Source organism: Rhineura floridana, chromosome 8 (assembly GCF_030035675.1).
Source record: "Rhineura floridana isolate rRhiFlo1 chromosome 8, rRhiFlo1.hap2, whole genome shotgun sequence".
Lineage (NCBI taxonomy): Eukaryota > Metazoa > Chordata > Lepidosauria > Squamata > Rhineuridae > Rhineura > Rhineura floridana.
In genome coordinates this window covers 71,840,983-71,862,207 of record NC_084487.1, presented here as the reverse complement: position 1 = coordinate 71,862,207, position 21,225 = coordinate 71,840,983, and the positions used below count along the sequence as shown (strand labels likewise).

The following is a 21,225-nucleotide window of genomic DNA, read 5'->3' as shown; positions in this document are numbered from 1 at the left end:
TCTGAAAAATCCCATTGTAACATAAGAGTATATCAGCAAATGGTATTAAAAGAGTTGGAGTAGGCAGAGAAACCAGAGACTCAGAAGGATATTTTCAGAGTGAGAATGAGGGAGATAATGAAGGATCATCTAGGGAGGATCCAAAGACATGAACATGTGCTTTCTATGACTGGTTCCACGACCCCCAATGCAAAATAGACATGTCCGACATATAAAATTCATGGGCTATGATCATGCTGATGGCCAATGTTATTAAGATTTTTTTAATGAAGAAAACTAATATAGGGGATTGTTTTTGTTTGGGTCATGTTTCAAAATATTGTACCTTTTCTTGACATTTTCCTTTTGTAAGCATAGGAAGGACTTCCCATTTCATTAGCATTTTGTACAACATGGGAGACCAAGGTTCGAATCCCCACACAGCTGTGAAGCTCACTGGGTGACCTTGGGCTAGTCACTGCCTCTCAGTGATGCTGGCGGTTCTTGCGTGACACAACACGTTACGTTGGATGTAAGATGGTAAGATGGTAAAGAAATTATCACAGAGGCTTGAGAAAGTTTAAGAGTCTTTACTAAGACATTAGGGCCAACAGGCTTAAGAGTAATACATGTAGAGTTTCTTCAGTCACCCCCCTTCTGGTACATCTCTCTCCAAAGGTAAACACAGAAGACAACCTCTCGGTTCAGAGGCAATACACAGAAGAAGAAAAAACTAACAGCAGGCTGTCACAACTTTCCCAGTTGCTATCTCACGTTACCATGACAACCGCTGGCCTTGGATGTCTCTCTCAGGCCAGGAGATAACAGTGTTACTTCTCCAAACTTGCAGGCTTTATGGAAAACTACTAGAGACAGTAATGCCTATGGGTCAACAGCCCAACAAGAGGAAGGCAATGGTAAACTACCTCTGAATTCCTCTTACCATGAAAACCCTATTCATAGGGTCGCCATAAGTCAGGATCGACTTGAAGGAAGTCCATTTCACATCTCTGAAACAGCCATTGCTTAATTCCCCTCTGTCCTGTTACTTTGCAGTTCAATCTTGTATAACTCAGCAAGTTATATAAAACCTTCAGATCGTCATGAAATCTGATACCATCTTCAGTGAGAGAAAAACTGGGCCTACTGTCAATAAAAATGTAAATTATAATAGTAGCTTTTGGCAATGCTTTTTTTTGGGGGGGGGGGAATTGCTTAAAACAGGCAGGCCTGTTTTCCATCTAGTTCCCCGTGGGTTTGCTAGGTTTCACTAGCTTTGTTGAGTTTTACGTTTTTCTGCAATATTTGCACAACTGTACACTCTTCCATAGTAATTCATGTTAACAAAAAAATAAAATTGCATATTATGGTTACAGAAAAGCAAACCTTCTACCCCTTCTGCACCAGCTGGGAGCAAGAAGAAGCAATTTTTATTTTATTTTTTAGATGGCTAGTTTGGCTCAGGATAGCTTAAGGCTGTGTGGTTGCAATTCCAACACAACAGCAGGCAGCCTCCCAAATACAGAGACAGTGTAAATCTTGGAACCCAGCTTGGCATAAATTTCAGCTGCTGTAAACTAGACTATATTCACTAATAGGGAAAAAAAACCTTGCGGTTTAAGAATGTACCTATAGCCAACATATATTTCTATCAAACTTTTAACAGCAGAGAAATTGGGCAGCTATAGTGAATGCACCAGGGAGCAGGAGACCAGACCTCCTCTCTGAGATATTGGACTGCCCTACACATTTGTCAAAATCCCACAACAATTTGGACTGGTCTTTCACAGTCCAATCCACTTCCTGTGTAGCTTGGAATAATTTAGTAAGATGTGTCTCACAACATATGGTGAGTGGTGGCAACATGTAGCCTCCCACCCAAATTTAAACCAAAGCTGTCCCTGGCCACATCCACACCAGACCTTTATTTCACTTTAGGCAGTCATGGTTTCTCCCAAAGAATCCTGGGAAGTGTAGTTAGTGAAGCATGCTGAGAGTTGCTAGAGATGCCATGTTTCACTCACAGACCTTCAATCAGAGAGGCTGACTGTTAAACTACTCTGGCCTCTGGAGCTCTGTCAGGGGAATAGGAGTCTCCTCTCAGCCCGCTTCACAAACTACACTTCCCAGGATTCTCTGGGGGAAGCCATGATTGTCTCACGTAAAATCAAAGTCTGGTGTGGGTGTGGCCCCCTGATTAGGCAAGCCCAGCACCTGGGAGTCTGGCTTTTGGTTCTTACTAAGCATGCCCAACATTATCATTCAGTGTAAATGTAAAATTTCTTAAATTAATTAAAAATCAGCCAAGTAATTTTTTAAACTTTTAAACTGCAGAAGATGAAGGTCTGAGTATGGGGCAAGGTCAGTAACAGGATTACAGGTACTCTATGAACATTTATTTATTTATTTATTTTATTAAATTTATATACCGCCCGACTAGCAATAGCTCTCTGGGCGGTGAACATAAAACAGCATAAAAATACAATAAAACATGGCTGATTTTTAATGAATTTCAACAGACAGAAAAAAATCCAAAAGGGGTCTGTGTTTTTTTCTCCTCTCTTTTTACACTTTGAACTCTTGATTCTCTCTGACTGTTTTGTGTATCACCATGAAAATTGAGAGGGTTGTTAAGCAAGCATTTCTGAGTTCAGGACTCTGTGTAAGGTTTTGTTTTGAAATGAGCTTATAGAAAGGATCAGAATGGCATGGGGGGGTATTTTCACTTTAACATTGTGGAATGCAAAAAATCCATGCTGACTTTTGTGGCTGTATAATACAAGCAAATAGTTGATGAACTTATACAAATGTTCTTGTAGGTCTACTTGTGTATTGCTCACTTTTCCATATGTCAGATATGTTTTATTTTTTAAAATTCTTTACTACTTTCCCAGCCTGAACATTGTTTTAGATGTCATGTTATGTTATGTTACATTTTATTTCTAGGCCGCCTTTCGGCCAAATAAGCCCCTAAGGCGGCTTACACACAAATAAAAATACAAATATAAAATACAAATAAAAACAATACAATTTACAAAAAAAAAATCAAACTAACAAAATGCTAACATTTCTAAAAAAACAAGAACAGCAAACTAAAAGCATTCATCTTCCTGGTACAGGGCAGTCCCCAGAAAAATGTCACTAAGAGCAGGGGTGGGGAGCAAGGCAAGTAGAAAAGTTTGTTTTAAATTATAAACGTAACCTGCCTAGTTGCAATACATATAAATAGACACTTGCGATTGGTTTTTATGTAGTGCAGCTATACTGATCAAGTTTTTAAAAGACAAACTTCTAAAGTAATGAATTTTGGAGTAGGAAAGGAGAACAAGGATCAAGAAATTAATTATATGTGAAGGATGGAGAGATAAGTATAAGAAATGGTGCATGCACAGGCACTTCTGGGGGAGGGGGCAGAATCTGAAAGCTAAAGAATTACTAATTAGTGCAGAAGGCCAAGTGAAAGCTAGTGGAAAGGGATAAGTGACAGGTAGAAAACATCTGCTCCTGTTTCCTACATTTGTGAAAACATGACTTGCATATAACTATGCCTGTCTGGAAAAAAAAGCTTCACTTAGATTTTAATCATTAAAATGTTTCCCTTATGTCTGCTGTGTGTAGCTTGTTTTTCTGACTTGTGTTCTTAATGTTCTACTGTAGACATCTCCATAACAATAGAATCTACTCCCTGGGAAAGAAATGCTTTGATGGTCTCCACAGCCTAGAGACTTTGTGAGTTGACTTTTGTTGTTGCTTTCAGTGTTTTCATTGATACTCTGCAAAAATAAAACATAAAAAGCAAACATGCTTTTGGGATAGCTACAGCCTCAGGATGAACATTTAAGATGCACTGTAATAGTAAAGTTTAATTATTTTTTTTCCTATTAGTAGATAACTGAACATAACAGTGACATTTGAACTTTTTATCAATGGGTGATCCTTGCAATTTATTATAAATTTGGCACAGAGTTTTTGCCCAGATTACACTGTCACTTGGTTCATATTTTCTGATACAGGTTTGAACACACATGATTCTGATCTGCAAGATGTAGTAATGCCTACAACACTGTTCATGATTTGGTTTTGCCTTTTAAAAAAACATTTGGGGGGTGTGTGTGTTTTCCAGTAAGAGTAATTTAGAAGGTTGACATGCATTATAAAGCTTGAAGATCTCAGCTTTCACTCTGGCATGCTCAGTAAGGGAAGTGAACCATATTTCTTGGGAAGAGAAATAGAAATCTATTTTGGGGAATAGATTTAGCTAACCCAGGGCATAATATCAACTACTGACAGTGAAGTGTTTACAAATGTATATAAATATCTCACATTTCTGAACGTAGAGATCTACAAATACAATGCAGATAAAATATTTCCTTGAAAATATCAACAAATACTATATAATTCATTCATCTATCTAATCAAGCTACTATGATTTGTTTTCATTGTTTAAAATCCAGGGATTTAAATTACAACAGTCTGGATGAATTCCCCATCTCTGTCAGGGCACTCAGAAACCTGAAAGAACTGTAAGTAATGAATGCAGAGTTTCTAATAATCCCCTTTTCCTGGTGTAGATTGCTTCATTTCAAATGCTAACAGCTTTGTCAGCAGAACTGTATATCTGTATGTATTCTAGAAGCACAGGAATAGCAAGATGTCCTTCCTGTTTTGCTGCCTAGGATAAAGAAAATTCATTCTGGCTTTCTAGATGATAATACTACTATCTTGGTAGTATTATGAACAATGTACAGGAGTTTCTCTTCTTCATGGGCAGAATTAGGGGGCACACTTTGGCTCCACTGTCAGAGTAAGAGGAAGGTGAAGGGTGAAATCCTAAACAGTTCCTGCATGATTACTGAAATCCTCTCTTCTACGGCAAGGAAAAGTATGTAGCCAAGGGTTAGAACTGAACTAGCTAGTCAACTCTGGGAGATTGCAATGTGGCTATTTTGAGAGTCATAGCATATGAATATTTTGGGGGTTGCTCAGGGGGGTTATTCTGTTTTATGTTGTTGTTATTATATATGTGGTTTATGGTATTATGTATGTATGTTTATGTTTTTAGGGTGTTACAAGTCACTTGGAGACCTTTGGGTAACAAGTGGCTAACAAGTCTAAACAATAATAATAGAAGCAGCAGCCGCCGCCACCACCACCATTCCTGAACTTGGATTGGTGGGGTGGGGGTATGGATTCATTCCAATGACACTACAGTGCATACCATCAAAAAGCTGATAAAACTGACAATGAATGCATTCAAGGCACTCTCCCTTGTGCTGTGATTTCTGGGAGTGCTAATACAAGTCCAAGAAGTTTTCATAAAATGTACAAAAACAAAAATATAAACCGAAAATCATTTCTAGAAGAGACAGCACTATTGAGCATGTCTGGTTTATTTGCCTTCTTAATATCAACTAAAGGAAAATATATATGTGACACACTGCTACAAGTAATTAATAAATGGTGTCAACCCATTAGGAGAGAACCAGTGAGGGGTTTTTTTGGGGGGGAGGTAAAACCACTTACCTGTGTAGTGTTCCACACACTCAGCATTTCACTGTAAAGTGGGTGTCATCTTGTCTGCACCTCCAGGACCATGCCAGTATACTGATACTGAATGTATAGCTGAGGATTTAGACTTAACACTAACAGTTTATGCTGGTTTTCACTGCCTTTTATGGGTTGCAGTTTAAGATTTTATTGTATGTTTATGTTTTTACTTTAAGCTGTCCTTAGAAGCAGAAGAGCCATCAAAAATATTAGTAGAAAAAAGAAATCACATTCAGATAGAGACTCATAGGGTTGTTCTGAGGATAAAATGGTTGTTTATAAATTTTGTAAATATATAAATAAGCACCTGCTGTTATGTACTTTGGGAAGGCCAATGGGCAAACCTTGGCACCTGCTAAGAACGTAGCTACAATTTAGGTGGATCTCTGTGGTAGGGGACAGGTAGGAAAAAACCGACCTTCTGTTCTTGGGTATGGGAGTGGTGTTTTTTTCATTATTCTTAAAAGGTTGTCAATGTTATAGCTTTATTCAGCCAAATCGCTATATTAAACTGTTTTATTCTGGTGAGTGGTCTGCAGTTGTAGCCTTGAAATACCATCTATCAGACTTATGAATTACCCACTGATTTTCTTCCAGATGTAGAGGACATTTGGAACTACATAACACAGCCTATATTGATAATGGAAATTATTTTGTTCTTTTTACTGGCTATTTTTAAAAAGGAATTGACCATTTTTGTGGTTTAACAGGGATTCTTGATTCCCCATTTTATAATGTGATTGAAAGAACAGTGAAAATAGAACTGTCATGTCCTAAATTCTGGGAATTAATCATATAAGGTAAAAAGGGAACTGAACTGAGACAGACTCATATCAATTCCTTGTGCAAAATACACAGAACAATTATGCAGCTATACTGATACTTTCAAAGTCATCTGGTCTAACCCTTTGAACTAAGGCAAGATTCTGTCTCTGCCAACTCACCCTGTTATCCGAAAGTGCCGCTGTAGTAATGCACAGAAAGCATGTGATCAAATGTGAGAAAATTCTTTATAGTGATGATTAGTTCCTCAATCCATAGGATTTGTCCAATTTCATATGTACCTCCATGGCAGAATTACCACACGGATCAGGGTCCCATCCTGGTTCCAGCTTCCAGATATTATAGCTGTGGCATGGGATTTAAAGCATGTGAAAGCAGCAGCCATAGAGACTCTGAGAAACTGGTAGTGTTGTCGCTTAAGAGATCCATTAGAACATTCTTTAAGTTAACTTAGCATATGTGAGGGCCAAACAACATTATGTTAAAATCATGACTCCATTTAATGTGTTGGGGTTTTCCTCTCCCTTTCAAACAGCAGCCAAAGGGGAGGATAATCAGGATGAAGAGTGTGATGAATGGGAGAGGGGTTCATTTTTTCTCTGGTACTGCGATTCTGACAAAAATCCAACCCCACACATTTGCTCGTTACTTGTAAGTTGAGTGCAAAGATGCCTTTAACCACATCAGTTTTGTCCCTAATGTCTTTGAAAGTGCATAGTCCTTTTTTTCTCTTAAGAGGAATTTATTACATTTACAGTATGTACTTTGGAAGGGACTATCACCTGCCATGTTTGCCCAAATTATTAATCGGACTGTTCACAAAGTGGATAGACTAGTGTTAAATATTTATTTATTTAATTAATTTATATACCGCCCTTCCTCCCAGTAGGAGCCCAGGGCAGCAAATACGTGCAACTTAGTACTGTTGAAAGAAACAGAATAGAATAGGAAAAGCTAATTTAGTTCCATTGATTTCAGTGGGAATTAGTCAACATTAACCTTTGCTGGATTGTATCCATGGTGCTTTGCCATACCATAGCAGCACAATCCGATGTAGGTTTACTCAGAGGTTTACTCAGCCCCTTATGGAAGCCCCAGCCGCCATCATGGTTGATGGTGTGCAGCGTGGCCAGCATGTACTGCAGCGGGAGAGGTAGGTGCGGGCAGGTACCGTGGTCCCAGGGCAGGCTGGTACCCAAAGGCCCAGTCATACCTGGTGCCGGCCCTGATATTCATCTCCATCATCAGTGTGGCTATCATTTAATATATGGAAACATTTCCCATATTAAAAATTATTTTGACCAACATTCATTTAAATTTTGCCCATTACGGCCACAATAAATATTTATTTCCAAATGCTACCAGGATAGTCAAAAGTATATGCTATAGACATTAAAAAGAAATTATCGTCATCTGGATGAACGATGGTGGCACTTTTAACAGATTTTATCAATCCTTAAGTCTTTGGACATATGTGATATCATCTGGAAGGGCTGCCAACAAGGTTAGGACCGCTTCACACATAATTTTCCCTGTGCAGCAAGCACCCTCAGTTCCCAGAATCCAGGCAATGCACCCAACTATATTCCAAAAATCCTCAACAATGACTTAATTTATTTACATGAGTATTCATGAGTATTGGCCAATAGAGTAGCTTCTTTCAAGAGTGGCACCTCTAGTATCTCTAGTACTACAGTTATCAGCAACTGAAAATGTTGCCAGACATCTGCAGGCAGCAACTGAACTATTACAGTCTTGTAAACACAATTACAAAAGTTACTAGTCTGACAATCCCCACTAGGCTTTTGTGTGTGTGTGTGAGGTCTGTTCCTCCTACAGCAGCCTGCTATATTTCTATGCAAGGCAGAGAAAAGGGGGCTTCTCTCCTCTGACAATCTGTTTGGCTTCTGTGGTGGGTGCAGAAGAGGGACAAAGACCTCTGTCCATCTTCTGCCAGCCCACTTACTTGCCTACATGCAATTTCTTGTAGCCTGTGGCCACCAGGTTAGTGCTTAAATCAGTGATGAAGAACCTGTGACCGTCTAGGTGATTTTATTTTATTTTTATTTATTTATATCCTGCCCCTCCTCCTAACAGGAGCCCAGGCCGGCAGGGTTGTTGGACTGCAATTTCTGTCAGCCCTGGCCATTGGAGCTGATGGGAGTTGTTGTTAGATTTATATCCCGCCCTTCCTCCCAACAGGAGCCCAGGCCGGCAAATATCCTTAAGGCTGATCTCTGTTGTGTAGATACAGTACATGAAGGAATGCTACTAAAAACAGACATTATGGTCTCTTTGCACACCTCTTGAATAGTTGGGAGCACCAATTAATATGAACTGAAAATGCATGTTAGAAGCTGCTCAAATCAAGGGAAAAGATAAAGAACTTTAAAAGGTGGAAATAGAAGCTTAAAGTTCATATAGAACATCACAGAATTCAGGGTTGAAGTCCAACAACATCTGAAGGATCACACATTAGCCATCAATGGCTTAAAAAAAGAATGAACAATCAAGCAGTCTTCTCTACAAATTAAATATAAATGTATAACACAAATTATAGAATGTGAAGCCAGCAAAACATTTTGATCTTCTTTTTCTTCCCTCTGTGAGATCTCACCAGCCAGTTCTGCTAAACCTATTTTGCTGTTATGATACTTCACATGTCACCTCTTCTCTTTCCATACCGTGGAAATTTAAGAACATAAAGACAAACCTGCTGGATCTGGCCAGTGGCCCATCTAGTCTAGCATCCATCCTGTTATCAGAGTGGCCAACCAGTTGCCCATGGGAAACTCGCAAGCAGGATCTGAGTACAAAGAGCACTCCCCCCCTCCTGCGCAGGCTTGATTTGATTTAAATAAAATTGATTTAAATCGCTTCCCTGAAGGACTTCATTTTAATGATTTAAATTACAGTTTAAATCACTAGTGAGGAAGATTCTATTTAATCATTTTTAGTAGAAGTACATTATTGTTTAATATAACTTTAATACATATTCAGCTATGTAAGTTTCATACAAAGGTAGATTCACACCAAGCAATTATTCTGAATTGTTTTCAGCTTAATTTTCATCAAAAAAATGGGATGGTAATTTGGTCAGTTTAGTACTAAAGCAGAATGAGCTGGTGAAGTCATTCAGGACATGAACCAGCTCCAAGTATTCAATTAATCACCACCAAACAGGCTTTAAATTATACTACTAAGATTGTTTATTCTTCTGGTTAGTTTTCTTCTTCAACAAACAACAGCATTAACAAAACATGCACATAGACTTTGAATGATTGACTATTTCAGTTTTTTAGATAAATGTAAATAAATTTAAAAAATAAAATTTAGGCAATTTCAACTAAATCAACATGAGAAAATTGAAATATTGGGTGATACAGTTAGCTCAGTCTTCTTCACCTTTGTCTTCCTTGTTCATTGCCTGGAAAAGAAATACAAGCTTTCCTGCTTTTTCAGTTCCCAACTTATTTCTCAGTTTAGAATGAAGGAAGAAAAAATTCTCTCTACACCTTCAGAAGAGGCTACTGATGTTAAGAGCTGGATTCCCACTTCAGTAGTCTTCTCCTTCTTCAGTTCTACTCCATCTCCCCAAATTCTGTATTCATTGACCTTCCCTGTCTTTGCACTTAGAGAGAGGCAAGGCCTAGAGAGAGAGAGTGTGCACTTCATGTACACCACCTGCAGAACAGGACTCATCAGATTATCTCCCATCTCCATAAACTGCTGTTAACGTATTCATCGAATATAATTAGAAGTTGTATAATTAATAGTCATGATATCATTGACCGTGCCTCTTTTTTTACTAATTGTTTTAAGAAAAAATTGAAATCTGGTTTAAACTTTACAAATCTGATTTTAAAATTTAAAAATCCATTTCCCCCCCAAAACATCATTGATTTTTACCAACTCTGCTCCTGCAGTTTCCAGTAACTGGTATTTGAAAGCGTACTGTCTCTGCCAATACAGGCAGAGCATAGCCATTATGGCTAGTAGCCACTGATAACCCTCTCCTTCATGAATTTGTCTAATCCTCTTTTAAATCCATCCAAGTTGGTGGCCGTCACAATTTTCAGTGTTGTGCTCTGCCTTAACTGCAGATGTATCTCTAGAGCAAAAGCCTGAACAATTTTATTGTGTAGACAGTTTTCTGAGACAGACTAGGGTTACTAATGGCAGCAGCTGAGAATCTTGCACATGCAGTGAATATGTGCTTGCATCAGTGAACCATCCAGTGCTTCAGTTTAAATCTCAAAAGCTTTGTTCATACCTGATTGAACAAATGAACATTTCCCATTACTGTTCCTGCTGAACACTTTGTTGCTTCTTTTGTTTTTAACAATAGAGTATTATGTGGATAAAATGCTGTAATTAATTTGGAGATAATTTGCTTCCTTCTTAAATGGTAGCAATTATATTGTTTAACTTGTTCTGTTTAGCTTGGTCATTTAAAATACTTTCATAAAGAAATGTACAGGATGACCTGGGATTTTATGTATATTCACATTCATAAGCACCCTGATCTGAAATACATTTCCTTGGAAGTAGGTCTTATTTATATTAATTTAAACTTTGTACAATTACATGTTTAGAAGAGTATAAAAACCCACCAATACCCTGTTTATCCATTCACCCCTATTCTTTCTGTTTCCTTTCTAGGGGATTTCATAGTAATAATATCAAGTCAATACCTAAACAGGCATTTGTGGGCAATCCATCCCTTATAGCAATGTAAGTAGTAGCAGTTTGTTTTTAATAGAAAATGTGGAATTACTAAATCTCATTGCATATCTTGTCTGAGTACTTTCTATGAATAAGTCGATGGTTCTCAAACTTTATAAAATCCCATCCTCCTTTTGTACTTGCTAAATTAAGGATGGGCAATCTGTGATCAGTGATGGGTAATCAGTCCCAGCTAGCATGGCCAATAATCAGGGAGGATGAGAGCTGTGCTTTAGCAACATCCAGAAAACCACAGGTTCCCCATCTCAGCATTAGTTCTTCAATATCGCCTAGACAGAAACGTATTGGTTACACCTGTCCTACACTTAGTTTTTTACACATTTGCCTACCTTCCTAGATCCCATAACCTCCTCCATGCCATTATTCAACTCTGACACACAGACCTCTGAGTCTTACACACACCCTTTTCCCTTATCACTTCAGGAAATCAGTTTGGGGGATTTCAACTCCTTGCTCCCTATTTGGAGCAATTCCAGAAGGGTCACATTCTCACACTTGTAAGCCTGTTCCTTGACTATTTTAAAGGCCCATTACCAGTGCTAGTGTTTTGTCTCCTCTACTTGGCCACCGACTTCCTCAGTTTGGGAATCAATGGAATAGGCTAGTGTAGAATATTTAATTGCATTGTAAAATACCACTCCTCAACTCCTGTACTCCCACACTAATATTACAGACTCCCTTGGCTGTCACTAGAACTACTCATGTGCCATTACACACGTCTGTGAACCCGTATCTTATTTGTGTATTTGCAGAAATCCTAATTTAGAGTAATTAACTCCCTGGATCTTTACTTGGAGAGGATTGTACACCACAGATTGCACTGCAATCAAAAACACTCACTTTTTTTAATTTGGGGGAATTTAGCAATGACCTGTAAATAAGAATTGCTTTGGGGAATTAGCCACTAGACACTTCATTGTTTTACTTAAAATATTAATTCACAAACTGGGGAATTAGCAATAGTCACACCATTGTTATACTTAAAATATTAATTCAGAAATGGATATGGACTGCCTTCAAGTCGATCCCGACTTATGGCGACCCTACAAATAGGGTTTTCATGATAAGCGGTATTCAGAGGGGGTTGACCATTGCCTTCCTCTGAGGCTGAGAGGCAGTGACTGGCCCAAGGTCCCCCAGTGACCTTCATGGCTGTGTGGGGATTCAAACCCTGGTCTCCCAGGTCCTAGTCTAACACTCTAATCACTATTCCACACTGGCTCTCATTAATTCACAAACTGCCTTTAAAAGGTGTGGCTTTAAAAGAAGTGCCAATAAAGAAGTATAGAAAAGTAAAAAGATTGTTACTTGTTACACAGATTCCTATCCCACATTGCCTGAGCGATATACTTAATTACTATTGCAGAGTTAGACAGAAGAGGCAGATAATCACCTTGTATGGGAATATGAGGGAGAGTCTTGAAGACCCAGCTTAGCTATGGAGAAACTAACAAAAACCAGGAAGGGGAAAAGTTGACGTGCAAAACACTATTAATTCCAACCTTGTGAAAGCAAGAGCTATGCAAAATTGGGAAGATAAAAAAGGTAAAAAGAAGTGAGAGAGGTGAAACACAGGAATTACCTGGCCTGCCATAGGATGAACACAGAGAAGTAATCTCTTTCATTTCACCATGACCTTGGTGGATTCTGGGTTTCTAGCAACAGTAGAGTTGTTGAGTACTAATGAAATTCTGGACAGAGCCAGATTAATCTGCTTTCTGCCATGGACTCCAACCAGCATGCAGGTTCTCTGATAAGGGATGGGCTTCCTTTAGCCATGTCTCATTCCCTCTGGTTCCTAGAAACCCTCCCAATCCAGTTAAAAAGGTAGAAAAGAAAAACATCCCTAGCTTATACTTCCACAAAGATGCCCCAACTGGTCCTAATTTTTTTTTAATGGTGCAGTGGCTAGGGAATGGGGAACAGGAAGCAAGGAAGGAATCTAGCTATAAGGGCTTAAGGAAGAAGCTGGACTTCCACAGCATGCAAAAAGTGGAGCAGCCTTTTGGAGGTGACCCAAAAAGCCAAACAATTATGGGATGTGAGAGACATCCTAGTTATAGGAACAGGCTTACAAGTAGACATTGAGCTGAATTTGAAAAGAGGGTTCTGCTGAAATCCAAGATGGGTACAAGACTCATTGCATAACAAAGGGGCACAGGTAATGAATTATCTTGGATTATCATGAGTCATCTCCGTTAAAGTTCCCAAGACAGATAAAGCAAAGTCACAAGGGCATTTTAGCCAACCAGATCATGTTTTAATAAGGCAATCCTATCCTGGCTGAAAGGGGCAGGATTTGATTTTTCAAGAAATGCAAATGAGGGTACATGTATTTGTTTTCTTCAAGGCAGGATATGTTTTCTGGATGAAATCCATTTACTCGCAAGGGCTGATTCATGATCAAATTATAAGCATTGTTTGCATTAGATATGGCACTGGGTTCTGGGGATTTAATTAGGCATATGAAACTCATTCCTTTTTGTGGCTGGCAGTGTATTAGCATCAGCATTGGCTCCAGCTTAGGGGCTTTCTCTCTTGATTTACCACAGTGGCACGTTTATTCATTGCTCAGAGCACAGCCAAATTATACACACAGAATTCCATGGCATGTACAGAGTTCCAGCTGACTCTAACTTCTTAGTAACATGGCCTTTTAGTATGTCATGGTATTCTCAGGTTGTTACTTCTGAAGGCCAGTTTGAATATTACAGCCCATGTGGAGTTCTGAAAAGCACTTATCCATGTTCGTGCTCAACACAGTGGGCATAATGACACATGCATTTGTGACATCTAGGGTTGATTACTGTAACACATTCTATGTGGGGCTGCCTTTGGAAACGGTTCAGAAATTATAGTTGGTTCAAAACGCAGCAGCCAGAATGTTAACTGGAGCATGGCGCAGGGAGCGTATCACCTGTATGCTTTATTGACTCCACTGGCTTCCAATTTGTTTCCGGACCCAATTCAAAGTGCTGGTTCTGACCTTTAAAGCCCTAAATGGCCTTGGACCAATGTATCTGAGGGACCACTTACACCCATATATACCTGCCCGGGATTTAAGATCATCTGTCTCTGGTCTCCTCTGCATGCCTGGAATGAAAGATGTTAGACTGACAGGCATGCAGGAGAGAGCCTTTTCAGCTGTGGCTCCCAAGCTTTGGAATACCCTACCCCAAGAAGCCCACTCTGCTCCCTCCCTGATAGCTTTCCGGAGATTTCTGATAACCATTTTGTTCCAGAGAGCCTTTGGGAGGAACTGAAGGTAGAGCCTGATGCTGATTTTATGCCTACTTCACCCAAGCTTGCTCTGGATCCCTATAAGGATTCCATTACTCACCTAAAAATATATGCACGTAATTGTGATTAACAAAGCAGAGGTTTTTATTGTATTACCAAAACTAATTTGGCCTCCTAATTTGCACAGTTAGTGAGAGCTGTGCTTAAGCCACCTATCACCAATCCTGGGTCTCATCCTTGTCACTCCTTACGCTGTATCACCTCTGTGTACCTCAGGGAGACAGCTACTTTCACAAGCACTAGGACAGGGAGGACATATTGCATCAGACAGAACATCACCTGCAGGTCCTGCAATATAATTAATGCCATCGAATGCAAAAGACCAGGATGTCATATCCAATATGTAGGAAAAACCACAACTGATCTGCACACACGCTTCAGAAACCACAAATCAGCAATCTTAACAAAAAAAGTGGAGCAACCAGTTGCAAAACATTTCAACATTGAGGGTCACAGCCTGTTGGACTTTTCTATAACAGCTATAGAGATGGCAACAGATCCAGCAGCATTGACTAAGAGGGAGAACTTTTGGATATATGCTCTGGAGACATTGGCACCACATGGCCTGAACCTGGAGGACAGTACAAACATTGTTTGGCTTCTGCAAATAAAGCTTCTCTGAGCATTCCATCCTCAAATTTCTATAACTGCCACCTTGGTAACAGCATTTGTATGTTAGCAGCTGATGATGAAGGCGGAAGCTGAGACATTTTGGTAATACAATAAAAACCTCTGTTTTGTTAATCACAATTACGTGTGTGTGTATAATATATATATTTTCTGCAGCCACTTAAAAGTCAGAACAGAAGGTGCCGGCTGAATCTCTATTGGCAGAGCATTCCACAGGATTGGGCCAATGACACTTGTCAAAAGAGTCTCGCTAACTCGGGTTGACCAGCAATGCTCCAGTAGACGATCTCAGTGATTGAGCTGGGATATAATGGTTCAGGCGCCCTAGACCTAGTTGTTTAGAGCTTTGTAACTTAATAATATGAAATGGCTTTCTGCTCTGTGTGCTAGCAATGTATAGCATTGGCATGCAAATTTCTTTTCACCAGTCTCACAAAGGCCATAATATTTAACTCGGTCTTGATTATGACCCTTTTGAGACAGATGAATTAACTTTCTCAGAGGAAATAACATAGTTAATAAATGTCTTCAGCAGAAGCATGTGTAATATAGTGATATTTGGAATGTGAAAAAATGCAGAAAAGGTCTTTATAAAGGGTTACTTGTCTAAACCTATGTAAGGCCTTTTTTCAAACAGGGCTTAAATAGTTAAACAGATTCCTGGTTGTCTCAGGCCAATTAAGTCAAGATAGGCACAAGCAGCACTCCATCCTTGTGCTGGCCTTCCCTCCTTCCTTCTCAACATACCATGACTGAAGACCTAAATGAATTAACCATAGTTTCTCATTACATCCAAACCAGGAAACAGGTTACCAGGTTGAAGTTGGTTTCAGATCCTGTTTTTTTCTTAAGCTGATAACCCTAGCTTTCCTATTTGGAAGAATGAGCATGTTGGCACAAGGCTTGTGCATATCTCTGCTTATTAACCTATGTTAGCTGCAGACTAGGTCAGCGCATTTGGCTAGGCTAATATGAATGATATCTTCCCTTTCACTTCTTACACAGAATATGTGAAGTAATTTTCAATTTCATCCCTGCCCATTCTAGGCCAAACATTTTGTCCATAATGCACACTGAAGTTTAAGCATATAATTGGTCTAAATCAGAATAAATGTGTAATTGTAATCTGGGAAGCAAATTCAAGAAGCAAGGAGGAACTCCTTTTGTGGTATATTAAAAGAAATAGCCCCAGAGGAGAAGGTTTAACAAGCAGATTGCAAGCAAGATCTTCAAAGCTTTTATGAGAACCCCCCAGTTTATTGCATAGGTATTTAAAGATATAAATCCTGAGTGTTAAATGTGTCCTCTTCTTTTTCCTCACAGCCATTTTTATGACAATCCTATTCAGACTGTGGGAAAGTCTGCTTTTCAGCACTTACCTGAACTCAAAACCTTGTATGTATCCACATGTTTAAAATCATTTCCACTCCAAACAAAACTCCTTTGCTCTTTCTTTTTCTTAAAAAAACCCCAATCCACTAATTATGTTGTGTTTGTAACTTTAGGACATTAAATGGTGCTTCACAGATAACAGAATTTCCTGATCTGACTGGGACAACAAGTCTAGAAAGCCTGTAAGTATCAGACAGATAGTTCATGTTACCTCTGAAAGCATATGGCATTAATTATTACAGATGTTGACTTGCTTTAAAGAAGCTGTCCATCAACCAGTCATTTGCAGTCTACTCTGCAACTTGGTTAATCCAAATCTGAATTTGAGATAGTCTGATCCCATTGACACTATGATTTGATTCATGTACTTACTCTTTGAATGGTGGAGAAGTGAATCAACAGCCCCTGCTGTGCACCATGCTCCATACAGAGGCCTATTCTCATGTAAGCCTGATTCATATGATCTTCTCTCAACCCCTTCTCCCCCAATGGCATTAGCATGGAGTATTTACCTTACATATGTGTACTTTATTATCTTAACAGGACACTTACAGGGGCTCAAATCGCATCCCTTCCTGAAACAATCTGTGATCAACTCCCCAGCCTCCAAGTACTGTAAGTGTAAAAAGAAATGTATATTGAAACATGTGAGCTTTCAAGGTACAGTGTTGTTAGAAATGTGTTATAAAATCATCATGCAAATGCAAGTATTTAGATCCCTGAATTCAAGGGCATAAGCAGATGTATAACAAAGAACCTAGCAACAAGATTGCAGTGTAGTTATCAAGTAAGATTTAATATTAGTACTAGATCAGCATGGTAAAGTGATTAGTGTGTTGGACAGAGCTAGTGAGACCAGGGTTCAAGTTCACTGGATGACCCTAGATCAGTCGCTATCTTTCAGCCTTACCTATCTCATAGGATTGTTGTGGTGATAAAGCAAGTGGTGGAAGAACTGTGTGCCATTTTGAGTTCCTTGGAGAAAGGGTAGAATAAAATACAATAAATACTGTTGTTATCCAACATTGATCCAGAGCTAACTATGTGCGAAGTGTTGTGCAGAACATGAACATTGCATGACACCTACTCAACAGTGCTTAAAGTCTATAGTAGCTGAGCAGGATTGTGGTAGAAACATTGGATTTACAATGTAAAAAAATAAAACACATGGTGGGGCAACCTGGTAAATTGAGATAACTATATCATAAGTCATAATATACTCAGTTAACTGATGTGGCTTTAACAGAGAGAAAATCAAGAATATATAAAACAGTTACCTTATTGATTTGAGCAAGCTTCTTCCAATTTTTCAAATGATTTTTAGAAGTCACACGTCCAGAGAGCATATATAATGGCCCAAAAAAGCCCGTTTACATTCTTCCATGCAAAATCTGACCGCGGATCAGAACCCTCTGCATAGTTTTGGTACTGTGAAAGGATTTTTTTTCACTCTGATAATTACTGGAATAGGACAAGCTCTATCCTTGTTATACCTTAATGTTCCATACTTTTATTTTCTCTCAGACATATTTATTTAACTGGATTTTTGAACACTATGCCTGAGATGTGTGGGAGACCTATTTTCTTATAATGATTAACCAATACATTATTGTAGCTTACAAGAATGCTTCAGCGTTAGTTTAATCACTATCAAAAGCAATCATTCTGTCTACTTCTTTGTGAATGGGCCAGCTGCACTTTCCTTTAATGATTACATCATGATGAATGTATCTGATATTAGTTTGCTTACCCCATGTTCTAATAGCACTAGTTATAACATACTGTCATAGTACCAAAGTGGGTCTTGTGGGCATTTCTGAGAAAGTTAAGTACTAATTCTGTCAGAGTAACATTAAATGTTGCTGGTCATGAACTGCCTTTGTGCTACTGACTTTGAGAGCAAAAGGAAGCATCTTTTCATCCAACGCATAGAATAGCATCCAACCAAATGAATGTGTTTAAAATTAAAGCATTTTTACCATCAGCTATATATGTACAAAACAATCTGCTTTATATTCACATTTGTATTTGGAAAAATGTTGGCAATATTCTTTTAAAGGGGGGAAAGTCTGCACATAAACAAAATCATTCAGATACGTTGGCTCCACTTAAAGAATATTTTTCTTTATCCAGATTGTGTGTTTCACAGCAGCTCTGTTTGGCTTTTCCTCTCCTGCAATTAACAATCATGCCAAGGGGCAAAGTAGGAGCCTGCCTCTGGCCCCAGCCTGGCATTGTGTCACTGCCACCTGTGGGGGGGGGTGGAATGTCAGCAGAGGAGAGTCTCCTGTACACATGTGAAATGGAAATAGACTGTCTTCAAGTCGATTCCAACTTATGGCAACCCTATGTAGGCTCCCCTTATAATGTAGAACCACATTCTGCATTCCATTTCACAGGAGGAGGCTACACACAGGCTCCTTTTTACTGATGTTTTCCCCACACACACACCAAACAAGTAGACTTCAGGTCACAGCCCTGCTCTCCAAGTCCATGTGATAATCACATGAGGGTAAATCCTCAATAGGGCAAGTAAATTTACAAACCATAAGCTCAGCTGACTCATGCTCCAAGATGCATTATGAAAAGATGTTATAGAAACATAGAAAGCTGCCTTGTAACAGGCCAGACTGTTAGTCTAGCCCAATACTGTCTACTCAGACCAGCAACAGCCCTCCAGGATTTCAGGCAGAGGTCTTTCACTTCACTTGCTACCGTAGACAGAACAAATCTATTGGGTGCCCTGGGACCCTGAGATTCATTCCTCCAAAGTCTCAGCTTTGTCTAGTTTCCTTGCATTAACCATTTTTACAGTCATTTTATGGGTTAGAACATTGCTCTTCCACTTTAAGAATCCCCCCTCCCTAGTCTTCTCTCTGATATCCAAAGTGACCTGCTTATAATAACTCGATCTTCTTTGTGCCTCTGCAGTTTACACCTCCAGGTAAGCTTACAGGGGCACTCTTGTATTTTACTAATTGAGCATTGAGAGCCTTCCCTTGAGGGGAGGGGGATCCTTGTGCCCTTCCCTGTTCCTATGAGAAGTGTTCTCTAGCAAGAGGGAAGGGCTTCCTCATCACACCCATACAGATATCATTTCATTTTGGAACATAAATGTAAGTTGATTTTAAAGAATTAGCACAGGGCCAAAACCTTACCATCTATGGTTTAAAAAAACAGAACCAAGGGACATGTCCGAGTGTCCACTCTCATTTCTTTCTTTACAGAGGCAAAAGTTCTATTAAACCTGAAGGGAGTTTCCCCTGCACAAAGGAGTACAGGATGCAAATCTATTTCCCTTTTCCCCCCTTCTTTTTACAATTTCTGCAAATTACCATGGCTTGTTTTTGATTAGCTATATTATACTATAAATGAGTCCAGATGTTTCAGTTATTCTGTAATTTGTTGAGTTTTGGCTCAAATCATTTGAAGGGCTTTTTTTCCTTGTAGTGATTGATTTCAAAGTTAGTTCTAGTTCCTCAAACCACTTTCCTCAGTTAAAGATATGGCAGTCCTAAAGGTCAGAGGCAAGATTATTTAATTTAAAGTGTAGTCTGAGAAACTAATTAAATTTCACTGTGTGTAGTTAGAAAGATTGGATCCCCCTAGAAAAATGGTTTTAAATCAAGTATCTAGTAGATGATTTTAAGCAATTAAAAGAAGAGATGTTTTAGAGGAAAACGGTCCAATAATACTTCTGGTATAATCTTTTTCCAGAAAGAAGCAGAAATCCTAAATATATTTTTACTATTTAGCAGAGCCATATACCTTGTCTCTTTTCTTCATTTGTATTTCAGAGACCTCTCATATAATCGACTGGAAGACTTGCCCCATTTTACTGCTTGTGAAAAACTTCAGAAAATGTAAGGTTACCAAAAAGCTTATGATCCATGCACACACAGATCAGGCTTTCCCATTCTCTCCAATGCAGGGAGTAGACCTGTTTGAGTCATAAGTTCTGTTGGTCTGTTTTAAATTCATATTTTTGGTTAGGGGGTGAACCATATGATGTATTCCACCACATCACACATTTCTTTTGCATATTTAGTGGAATGTATGCCTCCTCTGGGAGTAGAGCACAATATAGCCATAAGGGGCTTTTGATGGGGAAGAGGATTGGTGCTTCCTAGCTTTTAGATGACTGTCCATGGGGCTTTCAGTATAGTGGAGAAGCTCCAAACCTTGATCTGGGATATGGGAGATCCCTGATACTCGTTCATCTAACTTTCTTCTTATGGCTCCTTCGCAGCTCCTTAAGCCTTGCCCTCTTCCTTTTGGACAAAGAGATAAGATGGGCAGAATGCATATCTCTAAAGTGTAAGAGATTTCTTCTGCATAAGAAGTCTGGAAACTGTTTCTTGTGTAACATGCAGCTAAATAATGGCCAGTCCAAATACCCATACATCTGTTTTGGCACATTCAACTCAGGGGGACTTTGGACCTGTACTTCCTGATCATCAGCCCCAGATAACATATAGCAAGAAAACTTTTAATCCAATAAGACATTTAAAAGCAGTTTGTGATGTGGCATGGGGATCTGGGAGAAGAATTCAAAGTCTCCCTAGACATGCTCAAACTCTTGGCAGATCTGAAGTAGTTCTGGGATCCTGGGTAGCATTTGAAGTTCTCCCAGAAGTTATTTTCTCTAAAGCCATTTTCTGCCATTTCAGTGACTTACACCACAATGAAATCTATGAAATCGAAGTGAACACATTTCAACAGCTGGTTGCCCTGCGCTCGCTGTGAGTACAGCCGTAAAAGAGCTATTAACCTTAGTATAGAGAAACATGGAAGCTCACATTCCGTTCCTCTGCCTGCTCCTACATATTCTGGTTTCCATTTTTCCCC

The 21,225-nt window shown here is 39.1% G+C and overlaps 1 protein-coding gene across 2 annotated transcripts in view; it reads left to right on the top strand.

Moving 5' to 3' along the window:
• Positions 1-21,225, top strand: part of LGR5 (leucine rich repeat containing G protein-coupled receptor 5) — a 114,316-nt gene that overhangs the window by 79,867 nt on the left and 13,224 nt on the right. For both annotated transcript variants that reach the window (XM_061639741.1, XM_061639742.1), the window contains exons 6-13: positions 3,637-3,708; positions 4,434-4,502; positions 10,972-11,043; positions 16,309-16,380; positions 16,491-16,559; positions 16,921-16,992; positions 20,175-20,240; positions 21,048-21,119. In XM_061639741.1, coding sequence (XP_061495725.1) covers positions 3,637-3,708; positions 4,434-4,502; positions 10,972-11,043; positions 16,309-16,380; positions 16,491-16,559; positions 16,921-16,992; positions 20,175-20,240; positions 21,048-21,119 — 564 coding nt within the window. The remainder of the gene's footprint in view (positions 1-3,636; positions 3,709-4,433; positions 4,503-10,971; positions 11,044-16,308; positions 16,381-16,490; positions 16,560-16,920; positions 16,993-20,174; positions 20,241-21,047; positions 21,120-21,225) is intronic.